The sequence below is a fragment of the Ptychodera flava genome, chromosome 7 (assembly GCF_041260155.1).
Source record: "Ptychodera flava strain L36383 chromosome 7, AS_Pfla_20210202, whole genome shotgun sequence".
Taxonomy (NCBI): Eukaryota; Metazoa; Hemichordata; class Enteropneusta; family Ptychoderidae; genus Ptychodera; species Ptychodera flava.
In genome coordinates this window covers 37,818,881-37,839,853 of record NC_091934.1, presented here as the reverse complement: position 1 = coordinate 37,839,853, position 20,973 = coordinate 37,818,881, and the positions used below count along the sequence as shown (strand labels likewise).

Below are 20,973 nucleotides of genomic sequence, written 5' to 3'. Positions count from 1 at the left end.
TTTTTATTCAGATTGTAAATGACTCCACCCTAGTTGGCTGATGAAAGTTTTAATGTCATACGGCCCTTGACATAGAAAGATGGAAAACTTGGAATTTGACAGGCACATTATCTCTATCATGAAATATCACTATGAATATGAAAAGCATGGTGAGTTTTTCTTCTGGGTGTGTTTCTCTATATTTTCATACAAGGATATGCCACTCAAGTTGAGAATATCTACCTATGAATATTCTAAAAATATGACCCATTGTCAGGGATTGTGTTGGGGAATTTTTACTGTTATTCTACTGCATGCGAAGGCTTTCCTGATGTGTGGCGGCATTTCCTCTGTTACTGACCCATATTTAGGTTTGTATGAAAAGTTACCCGTGTTTTGGGATTTTTTTCGTAACCTATTTGGGCAGCAAATACCCGTACACCTTTCAATGGGAGTACCCACCCTGGGGTTGTTCTTAAGATAAAGTTTTAGAGATATTGGTCTACCCATCTCAGTATACTAGCTATGGTGATGAGTATGTACACATGAATCCTTGTCTACATTACATGTTTCACTATTGACAATGTGTGTCAGAGACTAGCACATGCAATGAATTAATTTCAAACTATCAAAAATATACCAAGAAATTGAGCAATCCAATTATCAAGTTTGCAGTGACAATCTAATTTGTAGGTCAATGTCATATTTTCCTCAAAAGAGTTGACAATAACAATTTCTGTAGCTCTTCAACACTATGTTTGGACTGGATTTTACAAGGTTCCCATTGCATTATTAAAACACCAAATCTGTCCTGTATTAGTCAAGTATTTGTCGCATCTAATTCAATGCATCTTGACTTTGGTACATTCTGTACATCCACTTACTAATTGCATAGAGTTGAGTTCGTCTACTAGTGACATATCACCAGCCGTAATTTTAGCAAGTGTTTCTTTCAACTCTTTCAACTGTTCCAGAGTTTCCGACTTGGTTTCTTCGTATTCTTCATCGTCAAGGTCCTCTCTGTAACAAAAGAATCAACACAAACAAAATAATATTGTTAAGAAAATAGTTTCAGTGCTGTTGAAATCTTGAACCTGCAATAAGGTGCCTCTTTACCTATACTGAAATTTGTTGTTTGCTGTCTGCAGACAGGTAAGTTTTTTCACAAATTGATGAAAAACAAACAAACACTGAGGTAAAACATGTAAAGACATGGCAGTATGGAAAAACAAGGCAGTAAATGACTGACAAGACCACTTCAAGTCCTGTGAAAGTTACTTCAATCACTCCATGAAGTTATCTGCTCTGTTAACCACCAATTTCAGTTTTGAATACAATTTTTTATCCCTTTGATTAATTCTTTGTCTTCTTATTGTCATTTTAGCCCCTGCCAATTGGACCACAGTTATGTCTGTACATTTTTTGGGAACCACAGTCAGTGTAATTCGGAAATAATTTTTTAGATACTCCTACTAAGGGATCATATGATTAAATCACCAAGCTACTTTCTTACATTTTTAGCTGCCACTTCTCTTAATGAAATTTTCCATCCCTTCAAAACGTAAATATTATTATTACATTATCTTTCTGGTGAAACCATTAGCTCTGCAAGGTTTCTTACAAATTAAATTCCTACCTGCACTCTTCAAGATCAGACAGCTGAGCCATCAACCTATCTAACTGTTCCTCTAAGTTCTGTCTCAGTTTGGAGGTCTCTGTTCGTCCTCTGGAAGCCATGATGAAATACAATTGCACAAACACAGTCACAAAACTTCAAGAAATATTGGTCTTCTTTCCTTGGTGATAGGCTACATCAAAATCATGTCTGGAAAGAATAAAAATACACTTATTTGAATATTCTCTCAGTCTCTTGCAAGTGATTGAATGCTGTATGATCGTTTTCAAAAAAATTTTGGTACAGCCCTTTGTTTTCGATAGGATCGATGGATTTCATTCTTAATAGCAAAAAGGATAAACACATGTATTTAATTTGCAAACAGGAATTAGCATATCAGAATATACTAATCACAATACCCTGTATTCAATTTTATACTGTAACATTCAAAATAACATCTCTGATTGGTAACTCATTCATAACAATTACTCTGTTCCCTACATGTGATACATGAATAAAGGCAGCAGGACTTCCTTTAGACCCCCCCCCAACCCCAATACCTAAAATTAAGAACAAAAATAAAATCTGACCTATAAATGGTTTAGCATTAGGCCAAAACAAAAAGATTGTTTCTGGTCACCGCGCACATCATTTCACAACCTACACGTCATGGCTTTTTGGGGGTTTACATACTCATCAGTACAGTTATCCTTGATATCCCTGTTTGCATGTCCAAAAATGATAAACAGAAAACGGAAGTATTATGCAGCCAGTGATAAAAGACAATAACTGTTGCATCAATAGTGCCAAACCAGCATTGTTAGGAATAAAAAAAAGAAAGGAAAAAACAAACAAACCAGCGTCGCCGCATAACAATTTTTTCGGGCCTTTGGGTCAATTTTATGATAAGCATTACTTTAATTAAAAGCATATTATTCTAGAAGGTTGGAGAAGGGGTAGGCCCACAGGAAATCTTTCAGAAAATGATTCTATAAAGATTAATGGGTCGTTATAAATTTGCCTTGCAGTGCATTGTCTTCCAAACAATTACAAAAGAGAGAGTGGATAGAGGGTGGAGCTAAGTGTTACTCTAAACTTTAATTTTGTCTGAAATCATATGATATGTGATATTCAGATACCTGATAGACCATAATGCTTGAGATTAAAGGTGACAGACCCCCCCCCCCCCCCACACACACACACAATAAAGTTGCACCCAGAATCACCTGTCCTTTTAGTAACCTTGGCACAGTGGGTGGCCTTTCTGGGCCAGAGAGGTCACGAGGTCATGAAGTTGGGGTTGCCCACATTTTGATGGCACTGTTGCCCAGGGTAAGGTGAATCTATTGTTTAAGAGTAGTGAAACCGATATATGCTCTGTTTTGATAGTTGTAATTTTATTGTTTGAAGATACAATGATGTAAAGCTAATAAACAAGATCATTATATTTCAGCACCCTGTCAACTTCCAGGTATTAATCTACACGTTCTCACTTCCAGAAGTGGCCTCCTGAATGCATTTGCAGATCTTCTGTTAGAACGTTACAATTTTGATTAAACTGTCCAACAGATGACGACGTGCAACACGCGCAGACACAAATATTTAACTGACAAGACATCGTGGCACTTGGAGCATACTTATTGGGCTTTGGGTCATCACAGTATGGCACTACTATTGGCAGAAGAGCTCTCGATGATTTCGTTCTCGTAGACAGTATTTCAACAAGATGTTGGCCCAGACTACAACCCATGTGCGCACATGTATGTTTGCAGGACAACTTCGTGTATTTTAAGAGACTGTTTTTGTTTTAAAAATAAATGCAGAACTGTATGCAACGTGCATTTAACACTGGCTTACCTTCACTCCCTTGACCCTTACAGAAATGTGGGCTTGTCACTTGTCAGCAGACTGCAAATGTACGAACACAGGAAGTAAGGGCAGAGATGAGCGACCTCATACGACAGACATGAGAAATATTTCAAGATGGCGACACACAGCGAAATCCTGTCGCAATGTTTTCCGAATATGGACACAGAATTGTTGCAATATGTGAACGGTAAGTAACAAGATTGTCCGTCGTAGGATAAAGGATGGTTATTGTAATTCGTATGTCGGAGAGGAACTTCTATTATGCTTTCCGTCGAAAGATAATGAGTTTTGAAAAGTGCCGGTCGTCTTTTGATGACGACGAAGTCGTGGCATGATTTTTCCTCACACACTGTCAATCAATGAATCATTCAATGGCCGACCAACACACCGAAGAAGAAAGAGAACACCAAAGCGTGAATCTGTTTAAGTCAGTAGTAGAAAAAATCTGGATAATTTTAGTGTTTTGGTTTTCATTGCCTTCCATCTAAATAAGGCTTGACTCTTTAGGCTCAAAGTACGAGGCTGTAAATACTGCAAGTTTTACTACTCAACTAGTATTAAACTGTCATAATTTATCAATGTTTATCAAGTCTTCCAGTGTTATTGGATGTTAGCTATTGCACAAGATGTCGACATCATGTAAGTTGTCTTCATAAGAAAATTTACTCGAGAAAATGTGAAATATATGATTATATAGTACAACTTAAAACTATAAATGATATCAATTTAGATATTTTATGTTGTAAACCTAGTAGTTATTTCATTATACATGTAGTTGAAATTGTCCATTGTTAAATCGTTGGGTGTTGGGGAACAATCTCATAGCTAACCTGCTAGATATAGGATAGTAAGTCAGGTTACTATCCTAATATGTAACAGGTCTGACCTGAGAGTGAGAACAGGATAGGGTATATCGTCATTGATGTTTTCAGGCGATAGCATGCTAATTTCTGTGTTTTGATGCTTGATGCATATTTTTGCCATTGAGGTTGAAATTGCATGCTGTCGATTGTTTTCTAGAATAACAATTATAGATTATTATAGCAATTTAACTCGGAAATGCCAAGTTCACTAACAAAAATTATTTAAAACTGGTTAATTACATGATACCGATCAGTTTATTGTAACAAGGGCGGGAACAGAGGCAGTCTAATGTAAAACAAGTACTTGAAGTTGATATTCCCGTCAGTAGCTCTCAAGCACACGATTTTTAATTCTCACGTGAGTTGACTGGTCGCCCTCGCGAGAGTTGGCTTGTTTCAAAATGGCGGCGCACAGTGATGACCGAACCGGGCTTTCAAAAGTGATCGAAAATAGTCATTTTGAACTAAATTTCTCACTTTCTTTGGAACAGAGAGATTCTTTTGTTGGAAAAACACATTATCGAGTGGTAGATGACATCTTTAATTTCACGCAATCCATGTAAAAGTATTCAAAATGGCCGCCTCCGTGTAAACAACCGGCATTGCACTCTTTTCAAACTCGTTGGTACATGTATATAGAGATTCCATTCTAAATTTCATGTACACACGTTAGTCTCAATGCTCGCTTCGCGAGCGGCCTTCGGCCGGTCTCGCTGCGCTCGCTAATATTCCTATAGCTAATCTGCTAGATATGGGATGGTTGGATTACTATCCAACTTCAGGCCTGATACACTACTGTTTCAGTAAATTTATTAGACTCATTGGGATTGATAAATTTGCTCAACTCTGGTTATGCAAATATAGCCCTTCTATCACCAACAAAGCTATTCGTGTCCAGATCTTTAAGAAGACTGCTCTTGCCGTAGTTGTTTCGATCACAATAATTTAACATGTTGCTTTGAGTCTATATTGTTGTAAACAATTGAAAGGAACATCTATAGTCTCCTGTGAACTGAAAAAAGTATCACCTCTCTATCCATTTCTCGACTAGGTATTTTAGAAGGAGGCACAGAAGACTTTTCATCTTCTGAAGACCTGTATGATGCCATCGGAGAAATGTTACAGGAAGTTGCTGAGGATAAAAGTGATGATGAAATAAAGAGAATATGTGGGGAACTCATGAAAGCAATATCACTGTAAGAATTTTGTGATAATCAGTGTGTGAAATTAGACGATGTGGTGGCCCATTTCTTGGGCAGTCATCCCCCCCACCCCCCATCCCCTGATATTTACCCATCGGACTCCAACTCCAATCCTATCTCTCAGTTGGTATATGCCCAGGGGGTAACCATCCTTATATGAAATTACAGTTAGCTAATTGCATTCTAGGAGAGTCACCCTGGTCTTAAACCCACAAGACTCTTTAATACCGTACCCTCACCCTGTCCCCTACCCTAGTCCCAAATTATGGTAGGGAATGTCCATGGATGTAAATATCCAGCTTCCAGCAGTCCTGAGCCTCGCTACATTCTTGTTTTAATGATGGTGGAAACAATAATAAATGGGTTTGGAATTTGTATGACTTTAGTATTGTGATGAAGTTTTTATATGATTGATGAACAAGGCTGATATGGTTTCAATGATAGGAAATGTTGGGAATATTTACAAGCTTGTCATTCATAACAGCACTGCAGGTGTAACATCAGTGTTACATAGAAGATAATGACTGCAAGCATTGTGGAAATCTTCAAACACAAGTAGAAAATTTGAATGATGGAGACAACCAGTGCACACTTAAGTGATACTAATAGATTTCCCACATTTATTCATTTGACAAATGACTCCGTGCAAGTCTAGGTGGTGACGATGATATTTTTAGAATTTTCATATTTCTGAAAAATCTGTTTCCAAGAAACTTTTCCATCTAACTGAGTCCTGAGTTCATTAGAGTATTGCAGGACAGCACTGTCACATAAAAATATATATACTGTCTCCACATAAGTTTAAAAACTACAAAAAGTGTGTAACTGTGTTATGTTTCCATATTTTTACACAGAAATGAAGATGGCGGTAGTGTTGAAAATGGAGGAATGGTTCTACTAGATGCTCCAGTACAACTCGGTGAAGTTGTACAAAAACAAAGTAAGTGCATGTGTTAAATGAACTGTAATAAATAACATCTGAAATGTTTTCAACTTTTCAAAGAGAGTACCATTGTGTCAGGTTACAGCTCTAGGACAGTTACTCTCACTTCTAAACATTAATCTGCTCACCCCAATTCCCTGTACAGATGTACAATCATCATTGTTACCAATTGGCTTTGGCAAAACCATGACGGTTAAAGGGTTAATCCACAGGACACATGACCTGATCCCATTCCTAACCCTGGCTCCGACTACTAGTATATCTATGTGATAAATGTCCGGTAACCATCTTCCTATGTACTGTGCTTTTCTGTGAATTCTATTGTACAGAAAATGTCCTCTTAAGGTAGTGTGTGCCTTGAAAATGAAAAATTTATTTTTGCTCAAACTTTCCTCAAGCAAACTTTCAACCGTTCTCTTTCAAAATCAAGAATAAAAATAGAGAAACGGATTACCCAACATTTACCAATATTTGAAATTCAAAATGGCTGCCATCCCTGTGTTATCCCTATGGGGAAGCATAATATTCCTGATATTCACAAAATTAAGTTGGCGAAGACTTTATTTACTTCGTAAGCTTCAAATGAGTCCTCACAATCAGCAGGTCAAAACAATAAAGTTTGAGAGTCCATATACCTGTACCCTTAGTATGTTCTACCTTAATAAACCAATTTTATGTGCCACTGATGAACACAAGTGTGTTCTCTTCTGTAGAGGGTTGATTGAAAGCAAATTGATGATAGATCCAAATAATTTGGAAATCTTACCAAACAGCTGTAAGGCACACAGAATGTAGTACATAGCCATGTTTTTATCCATGGCAATGACATCAACCACAAATTAAACGCTCTATTAATTTGTGATGATTTACAGATGACGTAGACAAAGATGTCAATATCTGGATCCTACAGAAAGACTCATCCTCAGTAAGTACAGTCTCTGTGCCTTAATGTAGTGTACATTCGTGGTACGCAATTGCTGTGAGAAAAGATGTCAAACGACATTAACTTAGGGGGTCTAGTTAATGTGTAAGGTTATGATACTTTCGGAATAATCTAGGAAATATCATTTTAGGCCTACTTTGTTGTGAGTTTTTAATATCAGCTTTGACTGATTTTCAAAGAAAATGGTTTAGATCTTTCCATTGTATAAATTTATCTTTTTAGAAGTCAATCTAAAAGAAAGATTCAATCCTTCGGTACACACAAGAGTGCATTCGTTTCCTTTACAGATTAGAACAAGACATACAATTTACATCATGGTACCAGCTATGTCTGCAGCCTTGTAAAAGTCACATGACCGCAGTCCAGTCTGTGTCAGCCCCTATACGCTTTGCTGGTATAATTATTTGAAAAATTTGCTCACTTAAAATGGTAAAGGGCATGTCAGACAAATTCTTTACAAAATTCAATAAAGTTGGTCCTTTGGAAATTTTTTAACATGCCCAAACTTTCCTCATGAAACATGAAACCATTCTATTTCATGTTACGTAAAGAATACAAATTGAGGGTGGGAGGGGGGGGGGGTCACTGGGCAAATTTAGGCGTGAGAAGGACATATCACCTAAAATTTACCAATATTTGAAAATTCAAAATGGCTGCTATCCCAATGTGAACCCTGTGGGGAAAAAGTTAGTTTTCTGATTTCCACAAAAACAAGACGGTAACACCTTCATTTACTCCTCAGTGTTCAAAATGAGTCACATGAGCAGAAGGCAGGCAAAGTAGTGGTAAAATTTGAGTCCAAATATCTGTCCCTGAGGTGCATTCCACTTTAGAAACAAGTATCACACCGCTCTTGTCAGTACCCTTGATTTGAAATTAGATATTGGTACCCTTTTCAATAAGTGTTGACAGCTACAAATGTATCATAACAATCTTGTAAATTTACAATTTACGTTACTGATTTTGTTATTCTCCAGGTTGTTGATAAAAAGAAGTTGGAAAAGGCAGAAGCCAAGCTCAAAGCAAAGCAAGAAAAGAGATCTCTGAAAGAAGATACTAAACCAGGGTGAGTTTTATTATTTTGTGAAATCTTCTGATTTTATTCAGCTTATTTGCAGAACACTTGACAAGAGGCCAAGTCTGAACCAAGTACTTTATTATCAATTCAACCATAGAGAGCATCTCTCTCATTTTGTACCTCAAGGTGGGATAGTTTTCAGAAATGAAATCAATGAAATGAAATCAATGAGTTTGTCGCTGTTAATATGAAACTATGTCGTTATCCATTTCAATCAAATATTCAAAGCTTTCATAACAATCCAGTAAACCAACAACTTATCACAAATCATTCACTGTTTTCTGTCTTCTTTCAGAGTCTCCCTCGGAGCTGAAGCTTCGGCAAGCCAGGTGATCGACAGAAAAGAAAGCCGACTTGATTCGGCTGGAGGGAAGTCACAGGATATCAGAATTGAAGATTTTGATATCGCTTTCGGAGACAAGTAAGTCATGTGTACTTTTAGTGCATTTGTTGTGTATGATTACTCATTCTGAAATGTGCAGTCCATTGTCTTCAATTCTAACTTTTCAAGGAATTTTCCTCTCTTCTTACAAGTACTAACTCATGACGAATATTTTACATCACTGAGGGCGCTCTTTGTCGGACATCTTTGATATACATACATTTAAGGTACATCTTTGATATACTAACATTTGAGGGTGCGTTTGGGCGTACCGTTCTCAGCAAGAGAACATCCGATGAGGGCGAGCTTCTGATAGCTGTTCTTGTTCTTGACGACCAAACGACACAGCCTCGCCTTGGCTGAACTTGGTACAAATGTGATTATAGTCACGGCAACAGACAGAACAGACAACTGTCACATGTGTCACGAAGGAGATCCTGTTTCTATAGTGATAGCGCTATATTTTAATCATCGTTCATACATAAGCTTTACCCAAATATTACGTTGAAGACGTTCGTTGTACATTTGTACAACAGTTTACTCGAAAAAAATTTCGACAACACTCCAAAAACGAAAAACGTCACATGTTTGGAAAGATCAAACTTGTAATAATAATTCACCTATCTTGCATTGTATCCTGAGACGTTTTTCATACAGTAGCAACATAGCACTAACATTTTCATTTTCGCGCGGCTGGTTTCCGCCATCTTGTTCTCGTCTGCTCCCGGATCAGACCAGGGTTGTGTTCTTCGTTCTCGGAACGAAGATCGACTATTTCCGGAAATGAAGCGAAGAGAATCGAGCTCGCTCGGCATATCCGAGCACTGTTCTTGTGTTGAGAACAGTGCGCCCAAACGCACCCTAAGTGTTTCAGGCATTTTACAAAATCAAAATGACCAGAATGGAAGTCTCTATATTATTATATTACTTATATAATGATATAAACTGTAAACATGATAAAAAGAAATGAAAGTATCAGATAAAGATATTCCATGATAAAGAGTCAAAAGTACTTGTGGGTGAAAGGTATACAGTCACCTGTAATCTAAATATGCCCATATATGGTCAAAGGGGCGTTACTTGGTATTCAAAATGCCCACATGAGGGCGCTGTTTTTAAAAAGCAGCCACCCACTTAAAGTCTGTGATTGGTTAGATTTTCTCTTTCCATGGTAACTGTGGCAAAATTGGAGCAGGTGACAGTATACCTTTAATGCCCCAATCCCTGCACCATGGAATTATTCATCATGTCAGTATAATTTGCAATTTGTCCATTTCTATGTTCATTACACAGAGTTCTGCTGACTGGTGCTAATTTGAATCTAGTCTTTGGAAGGCGATATGGACTGGTTGGTAGGAATGGGCTTGGTAAGACGACGATGTTACGACTTCTATCAACGTAAGTTAACTTTCTGACCTAGTCTCTGTACAATCACTGTGTCAAGCAATACTGGCACCATAGCTTAGCTTCTATTTATTCGATGGAGATTGCACTTTGCCCTCAGAACTGATGTCTCATTTCTGTACAGTCTCAGCTTATTTAAATAATCATAACCATGATGTATATAGTGAGTAGTATTGAGACAATACTCAGGTAGAAATCCATATCAAGCCATTACACATACACAAATTTCATATCATAATGCATACAATGTAGGGGCTTACTTTTTATTATCTTGAAAATGAAAATATGTTTCGTAAAAATTTCTGTGACAAAATTTTATGTTATGGTAGAGTGCCGTAGGGACAGATATTCAGACTCTCAAATGTTTTCAGTACTTTTCTAGTACTATGGGAGAGGGCTCATTGTAAAATTTTGGGAGCAAGAAAACCTTTTAAAATCTTAATTTTTAGAAAATTGAAAATTTGTTTTTCCCCATAAAGTTAACAAAGGGATGGCGGCCATTTTGAATTTCAAATATTGGTAGATGTTAGGTAATTTATTTTTCCAAACTTTGCACAGTGACCTGTAAAATTTATTCTTGATTTGGTAAGAGAATGGTTGAAAGTTTTATGGAGGAAAGTTGTGATAAAATGTTTAAGTCTTTCACTTTTGAGGTACATACTACCTTCATGTAAGTTCAGTGATTATGGATCAAGTACGCATATGTAATTATTTCTTTTCTGGAAATTTCAGGGGAGAATTGCGGATACCGTCACATATAAGAATATTACACGTTGAACAGGAGGTTGAAGGGGATGACACGCTGGCTTTAGACAGCGTTCTAGAGTGCGATGAACTCCGAGCAAAACTCCTAAAAGAAGAGAAAGAAATAAGTGAGAAAATACAGGCCACAAGGTAGGAGACAAATGGAACTTATGCCACATTTGCTATAATGAAGCAAAGTGTATAACAGGAATGTTAAAACCATTATGATTGGCTGGGGATGACATAACCTCTGTAAGGCACAGATTTTCTGATTGGATGATAAAATGATGCATAATATCAAAGTAGATTTTGGATTGGCTCATCGCCATTTCGTAAGGTTTTCTGTGGTTGGTCCATTTCTTGTTGATATATTTTGTGACGCCTATCATTGACTTTGTTTAATAGGTGTGTGAATCTTACAACAATGACATTAATTCAGTTGTATCTTCCAAGTTGACATAGTTCTGTCTCACACGTAAGATCATCATGGATGATCTGTCTCAGGTTTCAATGTTTCTTGTGCAAAACAGTGTCCATGGAACAATCTCACTGAGATCAGTGATTCAAAATAATGAAGATTTTTTCTTTCTTCATTGTAAATCAGTCCTGGTTCAACAGATAGTTCCCTAAGTGCCCGACTAACTCAAGTCTATGCAAAATTGGAAGACATTGAAGCAGACAAGGCACCGTCAAGGTGAGTAGCAGGGACTTCCTACCTGTATCTTTTCACGTGTACCAAATATCACATTAACCCTTTGAATTTTTCCCACCAAAATTTTAGTGCAACATTTTACCAATTTTTACGAATTTTTCTGTAATTTTTTGATAATTTTGGACCAAACAAACATCACATTTCATCGGCTACAGTTTTTTATCAAAATTTTGGCAAAAATCTGAAAAAAATCCACTGGGGCATATTTTATAAACATGACCAAAATTGACATTGGTGCTCAAAGGGTTAAATACTCCACCATTATAAGAAATATTTTGCATTTGTGAAAAAATATAGATATTCAAACCGTTCGTGATTATGCAGGCAATTTTCGCAAGACCCCACTGCCAAGCAGACAATCACCAAATGTTTCACATGCACAGACTCATAACATTTTGTTCTGAAGTTTTTGATGATGAGCTCCACAAATTTGTCAAGGGACAAGCTGACAGACTCAAACACACACAGACCAATAGCACTGACCCCTCAGTGGGCCTCGGACGCATAGGCACCAACATTGTCACATCGCAATTCAAAATAATCAGTAACAAGAAGTCAGTTGTGCAATACCTGTTGCTTTATTTATCGTTTGACAGGGCATCTGTCATTCTTGCCGGACTTGGATTTTCACCAGAAATGCAAGCACAGAAAACAAGGTGAGAAACTCCATGTCTAAGTTAACTCAATTGGCTTCAAATATATTACACACACTTTGTTTTGCATTCTAGAGAATGATTCACGTCAGTTGGATAGACACAGATCTTTGTGAAAATTGTGCTCAGTTTTGTCCAGATTTGTGTCCTGTTCAAGTGAAGCCTATCCGAACACAGACTTATGTTTGGGTTTTCCAATGCCAGATAACCATCAACATTTTGATCCCGATTACACACACCTGAAAATATTACATCAATAAATCAAGTTGACATCACATGTTTACTAAGTATCCTTATCATGTATAGAATCTGTACATTGTACCCTTGATCTGTTTGACAGGCCAGGTCATACAACCTCCCAAACTAGGCCAGAGATACCGCTACTGACAAATGCAGTAAAAAAAAAAATGATTTGATCACCTTAATTTATAGAACATTTGTTTTAATGTATTAAAATTTTCATGATAAATATTTTTTGTCAAATTTATACAAAGAGGTCAAAGAATGTGTAGCACTGATCGCAAATGACATCATTTTTTTTCTTATTAATATGCATAAATAAATATTTGTCCGCATTTTCCACATAAACGGCAAAAATAAAACCTGCTAGTGTTACCATGGCAACTAAAAGTCACACTGATTGGTATGAATTTATGGTACAGAGACTACAAGCTGCAACAACAGCTACGCATGCAACAATAAAATTTGTCCGAATTTTAGGCAGCGTTGTCAGAAGTCACGCATGCAGCTATATTTTAACAAACCTGAAATCCAAATCAATGCTATTCAACTTCATTTTGCATTCAGGGAGTTTTCAGGAGGTTGGCGAATGAGGCTAGCACTTGCCAGGGCGTTGTTTTCCAAACCAGATTTACTTCTTCTCGATGAACCCACAAACATGTTGGATCTCAAAGCTATATTCTGGTTAGAAACATATTTACAGGTATGTCTTTGAATAATATCACATCTATTTTCATACAAGATGTTCTTTAATCGTCATAATATTTCAAAATAATCTTGGAATAATCTTGGTGGTTGTAATAACAATGAAATGGTCATTGTAACTCTGATAAATTTGTGAAAAAATTGTAAAGAGGATTGCTTTAGAGTTGTCACGGTTGCTTTACCCGTCAGATTTTGTGTACTTGACAAGGCTGATCAGATGTGATAAACAGAGGTTATACATGTACGCATTTACCTGGCCTGCAGTTGTGAAAAATTCCTCCAAAAATTATTCTTATTTAAACACCAACAGCAGAGTATTTTGTCACAGGTTCAGTTGATTCACATATTTATCGTTCTATCACATAATTTGTATTACATTTTTCGAAATCATGATGTTGGACCAAAATCTGGATGTTACTCTTACATGTGTGAGTATTTGCAAAACTGATTGCTTATACCAGTAGATTGTATTGTTAGTATGGTGGGTTCCAACTACACTTGTAAAAGTGTACTATTACAGCTCAAAACAGACTGATTTGATATCAGCTACAGATTGGGTGTTTCCATGTATTGTTCAGCATTATTCATTCATGATATTATTTCCAAACATCTCATTTTAGAGTCCTGTTCATTTTCAGGGGTGGCCGACAACTCTTCTTTGTGTTTCTCACGACCGCAACTTCCTCAACAGTATCACCACAGATGTCATTCATTTACACTCAAAGAAACTAGATCATTACAAGGGAGACTTTGAAACTTTTGTGAAAACAAAGACAGAAAAATTGAAAAATCAACAACGAGAATATGAAGCACAACAGAGGGAAAGAGAACATGTCCAGGTGAGAGCGCCCTCAGCGAATGCAGTCAAATCACCCCTTAACTGATTTATTTTGAATTGAAGACCCTTTAACTTGATAATTTGTATTAACAGTTTGGACAGAGGACACGTGCAAAGTCACAACACAGTACTTTTGGACATTGCAACTGATCTATTCCAAGGTCATAAATTTTATATAGGCATATTCCTGATTAAATTATAAAGTAAATACAATTTTTTGGGGAGACGTGAAATGAAATTTGAGATAAGGTCTTTATGCATGGACTGAAAATACAGTAAGATGACAAGCACGCATCTACAACAATAATTGTACCACAATATAAGCATGCCTTCTAAGTCAGTAATAATTATTGTAAGCCTCCCTAACTTGCTAACATTCTCACACTTGCGAGACAAAGGTGAAAATTTTTGCATAGGAAAATGAGTGTTTTTGGATAACTCTTGCCTTGTACATCAGTTCATGAAATATTGTACCATGATAGTGTTATGTCATGGATATTTAGTCATTTAAATTCTATGAATTGCAAGCTCTTTGATATATTGCCTGATATTTAACTTTGTTTGATAATAACAGGCGTTTATAGACAGATTTAGGTACAACGCAAACAGAGCAGCATTGGTGCAAAGTAAAATCAAACTATTGGAAAGAATGTAAGTATACATGTGAAAGTGTTTCTCTGTCACTCTGTAAGCTAGAAAATGAAATGTTGGATGTCTCAACGAAACATGGTGTGTTGTAAACGTTGGAACATACTGCTTGATGTAAGAAACAGGAGCAATCCAATACGCATCAAAATAGCCAATCACAGTGCAGGATGGATGTTGTGACTTTTCTACAACAAACTGGTGATTCCATAGCAACTAAAGTACCAGGATGTAAGGTTTATGTCGGGATCATGAAAATGGCTTGTTCATAAGTGATCATTGACAATTCTTCATTGATAGCTTTTGAATAATACTCTGTTAATGTGAGTGTCAGGGCTGTACTTACAAGCCACAATCTACAATCATGAGAGGTGTTGTTTGGTTACATAGTTATGATTTCATCATTAAATATTCGGCTATTTTAGTATTGCAATGTGATTGGTCATTGACGACAGATCACACAATGGTGTTCACCCATTGGTCGACTACTCTCTCATGGCATCATTATTACTTTTTTTTCAGTGTAACATATCAAAATTCACAATGTCTGCACTTTTTTGTTCCCTCTAGGCCAGATATCAAACCAGTTGAAAAAGAAACAGAAGTCATTTTAAGGTGAGACATAGCAAAATTCTACCAAAAGGCATTGTATGAAGTGTGTTACTGTTGAAATCAATAGTTTTGTAAGATTATTTTATTGTCAAAAGTATTTTACAACACTTTTGCCACAAAAAGTTAAAGCCTAAAGACTGTCTGCAAAACACAAGTGAAACATTTTGAAAGTTTTATCGTAAATTGAGACATACTAATGCCTGTCTTGTTTTATTTATTTCTGTGGATAAACATATTCCATAACACTGATTGCAGCTGAAGGTTTGTTCCTAAATATATAGTCACGTATGTAACATTGGCTTCTGCCCTCTGGAGTTTGGACAAAATTTCTTTGGTTTTTGGGGGCGCTTTTTTATTGCTACAATTTGTGGAGAGATTCCTTGATCGGATAGTTTTTGTACTGGAAGTGTCAGTCGTAAGTCCGGTGGTGGGTGCTAATTTCACCACTCCTGTATGAGTAATATCCGAAATCCGAGTCAAATATTTACTTTTGCATATTAATGATGGACCTGTTACATTGTTACAATTCAGTCCCACTTATCATTTATGCATAGTTGCTATTGTAGTACTCCTCCTGCCAAGTGTATAGCGGGGTTTTTGAACAAAGAAATGTGGCGGGGAAATTTTGGCAATAGCTTTTCCATCTCCTTACATTGGTACTTCAGTATGAAAAAGGACTCAGAAAAATTATTAGACCCTAGAAATAAGGATCATTCATTGAAAATGCATATCATAAATCTACTGCACAAAAAAAATTGCTGCATTTTTTGCCTTCCGATAAATTAACTCTTCACTTTTTAGCAGTGCTGGCATATGAGCTCTTCATCAGATATGGATATTTTTTTTCTCCCTCACCTGGTGAAACTTTACGCTACATGTATCTCATGATTGTTGCCAACCAATCACACTAGTATTTTTTATCACATGATTGGTTTCATCCAATCATATTTTGTTCTTTATCTACCTCAGGTTTCCAGATCTCCAGGAGAAGTTATCACCGCCAATTCTGCAGTTAGATGAAGTGCAATTCCATTACACCAAGGACAAACCGATCTTCAAATGCATCGACGTGTCAGCAGGACTTGAATCAAGGATTTGCATTGTAAGTCTTCCTTGGCGAATGAAACGCATTCACTGTATGTAGGAAACGTTTTCTTCCACCCCAGAAGTGTCACACTACAGGATTCTAGAATTATCCTAAGTGTATTTGAAAATAACCCATACAAAGATGTCTTGAATGAGAAGACTCTGTTAGTGTGTTGTATGCTACATTGTAATAAAAAACATGAGGAGAGAGAAAATTTTTACTTAACAACTCTACAATTCAGGGTTCTCCACATAGAATTTTGAGGGATTGGGCAAACCTCTCTCGTGTTTGAGCAGTCTATTTACATGTTAATGAACATACAATAGAATTCATTGTAACAACACAAAATGAATATGCAAATTATGCATTGATATGTAAATTGTAACACCTCTGCACACTTCAATACCAGTATTTGACGATACTGGTGTTCATTGGAACAAGCTTTCAAGTCATAGTTTAAAACAAAATATACTAGCCCATGCTTTCATGATTTCAATGATTTTGTTTTGTAAAGGTTGGGGAGAATGGAACAGGAAAAACAACCCTACTCAAGATTCTCCTTGGTGAACTCTCACCGGTGAAGGGTATACGACATGTCCATCGAAATCTAAAGATCGGTTACTTCAGTCAGCATCACGTGGATCAACTTGACATGGACATGACCTCATTGGAATTAATGGCTTCCAGGTTCAAAGGTCAGTTGCCATAACAACAGTGTGGATGCAATAAAATCCATCAATAGATTCAATAGAGCAAGATGTTATACATTTAATACTTTACCATTATTATAGTCCTGTGTTTAGGTTCAACTATACAGCTGAAAACAGATTATTCCAAGCTTAACCCTTTTCCTGCCAAGTCCATATTTCACCATCAGGTCAAGATGGTTAAAATTAGTGAAACACAACATATTCTATATGGTGTATTTTAACATAATATTGAACTTTTGAAGGCTGTTTAAAACATAAATACTGTAAACTTGATTTTTTTGGACTAAAGATGCTATAACAGACCAAGCCAAGTGGGTGAAAATACATCATGTTTTGGCTCAATACCACTTTTTACTGACTTGGCTGATGGGGAAGTGATACTGTCTGGCAGGAAAAGGGTTGAGCATATGTAATCAGTTGAGAAATGGAAAGTATTATGCTGGAATAAATGTTGCATTTATAACTTAATTTATTAGAATTCCAAAATTTGTTTCATTGAAAACCAAAGTCAGCAAAGATTTTCATTTGTTGTCCAAACGTCAGTGTATGTTAAACATGTAATGTAAATTTGTAGAGACAAACCTAAGACATGCTGTGTATCTCATGTCCATTACAGGCAAAGCCACTGAAGTATACCGCCATGCTCTCGGTGGATTTGGCGTGTCCGGTGACCTGGCTCTGAGGTCAGTGGCCAGTCTGTCCGGAGGTCAGAAGAGCAGAGTAGCATTTTCAATCATGTGTATGAGCAAGTAAGTGACCAAGTTTATTTTTGAGATAAATGTTTGGATGCAGGAAAATTAACATGTAATGCATGCTACAATTCAAGGGAAATCTTATCAATTTGTCTCGAGATTTCTTTGACTGTGTATTTGTTTGTTGTTTCCTCCAGAACTTCTCACAAAAAAGGGGAAACTCATCAATCAAAGTGATGCATGTAATATCGCTGTAATGTTATATTTTTTCTATGTTTAACCTCCCATGATGCCATTGATTATTTATTTGACCTGACATAGGTCAATAAGTTTTTATTGCCCACATTGAGACCTATCCATACTTCAGCAATGCCTTTAATATGATATGACCTTTCTTTCGTTCTGTTGTCAGCCCAAATTATCTCATACTGGATGAACCCACCAATCATTTGGACATGGAAACGATTGAAGCACTGGGGAAAGCCCTCAACAACTTCAAAGTAAGTATTATTAGATTTGGAAGGAAAACACATCTGTGTTGCCAGTTATACGGTATATAGTTGTTGTTGTGTCCACATATAAATGGTTATAGGTGGTTGTTCAAGAATATTGATTCCAAATAAAGGATCAGTATTGCCAAATATGGTGTTTGCATTCATAACATTATTTCCAAATAAGGTATTATTATTTCCAAATAAGGTGCCATTACTTCAAAATGAGGTGTAATGATTTTAGAATGTGCCAATGAAAAGTTTCTTCTGTGGCAGTTCTGTTTCTGTTTTGTAATTTAAGAACATGTGATATGCAGTTATTGAAAAGTATGATTATTTCCGTGTATGTTTTGGAACTAAAACTACTGGCAGCGTCTTTGTCTGTTTAGTGTTTCAATTCTTCTTTTCTTTGCTGTAAAGTTTTTTGAGTAACTTCTGACTCTGCATCGTTTGTTACACATTTTTCATCTTTCAGGGCGGAGTCATCCTTGTCTCTCACGACGAACGACTCATCAGAATGATTTGCAAGGAATTATGGGTATGCGGCAATGGCACTGTGAAACGAATGGATGGAGGATTCGACGAATACAAGAAACTTCTCGAAGCAGAATTTATGCTACAATGAAAATAATGCCAGCAGACTTTTTTGCCATCAGCCATTTTTTAGCTGCCATAAACAACCAACACAAGCTTTCGTTGGACTAAATTTGACACATGAAAAGTAAATAGACATCAGTGTATTATTTGTCAACAGATACTACGGCAACTAAATATCAGCTGAATTAATTTGCATATTAACTGGTCAACAGATGGTCACACCACATTGTCAAATGAGCCCAGTGAAATATATTTGCATATTAACTTGTCAACAGATGGTCACATCATGCAGTCAAATTAGAACGTAAGAAATCTATCCTGAGGAATATTATTTTTACAGATTTAAAGTATTTATGATATTTCTTCATAAAAAAGTCACATATGAAACTTACAATGAATTTTTTTCACCATTTGACCATGAACTTAATGACAATGCTGAAGTTATCAATCCAGAATGTTTTTTCATGGCCATTTATATTTTCCTCCAAAATATATTTACTTTGTGCAAAGACTGGAAACAGCTCTTGGCACAAAATAGCTTGATACCAAAATCTACGACATTTAGATTTTATGCCAGGTTATAAGCATTTATGTGGATACAATAAAACATTATAAAGATTTGACATGCAATTGAAGTAAGCGTTTCTTTGCAAGGCAGAGGAGGGCTTTATGAAATATACATCCTGATGGCGGAGTATATTTCTGGGTAACTTTCAAGAAGTACATTACAGCCATGAACTGATGATGTCATAACCGCCATAAATGAAAGAGGACACAGTGGCACTTACTGCTTTCAGAAGTACTGATCTTTGGTGTCATTAGTTTGTGGCCATACCACAGCTTGGACATTGTCTATTTCTCGGATCCTGTTTGTAACTTGCACTCATACATTTCACCGCTGTAAGTCCAAAATGACTCTGAGTGTCCATCTTATAGGCATTCAGAACAGGAATTATAGGATTCCAGCATAGACCCTTGACGGTCTATGATTTCAGTACAGGAATTATATAATTATTATATATATACAGAAGCCAAGTATATTACATTAATAATACTCACAAATCAGTTGTATCTCATCCTGAAGTCATTCATTGTTTTAATTCTACTTGGTTAAGTGCATTAATCCTTTAGAGCTCACTGCCAATTATCCATAGTATTCAATTTACTTAATCCTGCATGGACCAATGTACTATGTCCTGTGGTGTTGGGTGACACGGGTTTAGCCAGACCATCTGTGGCCATACCAATGGACAGTTATATCAGCTATATGACAATCCAAAAATGGATTATAGGATTATATATGCCAAGTACAGCTATAGCACTCCCAACACATCCATGACTCCTATAGATCACAGAGTCGGCCTGGATTTAATACTACGATCTGAACAATAATCAATAATGTATGATGCAATTTATGTGTCCCCACAAATGCAGTAGAAAAGACTGGAACACATTTGCCAGTGAAACTGCTTCACTGGAAGTCAAAGCACAGCGTTATCAATTTTCAACATGCACAGACTCTTTAGATGTAACATACATCATCATCCGTGGAATGTCAGAAACATCGCATGAGTTCCGTAGTGAATATGGACTACCTGATCCATCCTTCCTCTTAGAGGGCGCTCTTCAAGCTACAGCTCTTCCAATTCACAGTTGATGCCCTTAGCAGCTCATGCTGACATTGGACAAAACCATTATCCAAAAGAGGATATTTCAAGTGTGTTTTGAAATCAGCAAAATGGAAACTTCAAAATAGCATTTTCATAATATTCATATAACAGAATCGTAGTGAGCCTACAGCTTCATTCATGTATCTACTGCTTTGTTCTTTAAAGGCTCATAGGAAACGTAGTCTGTGATTCAGCACTGTAAATTTACCCAGATCTACAAACAAAGTGAAAAAAAAAACAGCAGCCAAGATTTCCTCTGTACACATAATATTCATTATGGAGTAATGTTTGAAAGCTCA

General features: G+C 36.5%; 2 protein-coding genes across 3 annotated transcripts in view; one reads left to right on the top strand and one right to left on the bottom strand.

The window, feature by feature from the left end:
• LOC139137463 (protein LZIC-like) overlaps positions 1–3,567 on the bottom strand; it is a 45,016-nt gene extending 41,449 nt beyond the window's left edge. The window contains exons 1-3 of one of the 2 annotated variants that reach the window (XM_070705580.1): positions 3,452–3,567; positions 1,616–1,804; positions 864–999 (exon numbers count right to left, since the gene is read on the bottom strand). In XM_070705580.1, the coding sequence (XP_070561681.1) occupies positions 864–999; positions 1,616–1,716 (237 nt within the window). In that variant the 5' untranslated portion in view covers positions 1,717–1,804; positions 3,452–3,567. Of the gene's footprint in view, positions 1–863; positions 1,000–1,615; positions 1,805–2,184; positions 2,207–3,451 lie in introns of those variants that run through there. The other variant, XM_070705581.1, reaches the window with a different exon arrangement.
• LOC139137462 (ATP-binding cassette sub-family F member 3-like) lies at positions 3,502–19,627 on the top strand. Its single transcript, XM_070705579.1, has 19 exons — positions 3,502–3,650; positions 5,378–5,522; positions 6,383–6,468; positions 7,344–7,396; positions 8,392–8,480; positions 8,788–8,913; positions 10,168–10,272; positions 11,011–11,172; positions 11,627–11,716; positions 12,331–12,390; positions 13,195–13,330; positions 13,971–14,171; positions 14,745–14,821; positions 15,386–15,430; positions 16,397–16,529; positions 17,029–17,209; positions 17,841–17,973; positions 18,329–18,416; positions 18,883–19,627. The coding sequence occupies exons 1-19, from the start codon at positions 3,578–3,580 to the stop codon at positions 19,030–19,032; spliced, it is 2,133 nt and encodes a 710-aa protein (XP_070561680.1). The 5' UTR covers positions 3,502–3,577; the 3' UTR covers positions 19,033–19,627.
• The last annotated feature ends 1,346 nt before the right edge of the window (positions 19,628–20,973 follow it).

Coding starts and splice junctions, on each gene's coding strand:
- LOC139137462 (XM_070705579.1), top strand. CDS start 3,578: ATGGCGACACACAGCGAAATCCTGTCGCAATGTTTTCCGAATATGGAC. Junction 5,523..6,382: donor CTCATGAAAGCAATATCACT/GTAAGAATTTTG, acceptor ATTTTTACACAG/AAATGAAGATGGCGGTAGTG. Junction 13,331..13,970: donor GGTTAGAAACATATTTACAG/GTATGTCTTTGA, acceptor GTTCATTTTCAG/GGGTGGCCGACAACTCTTCT.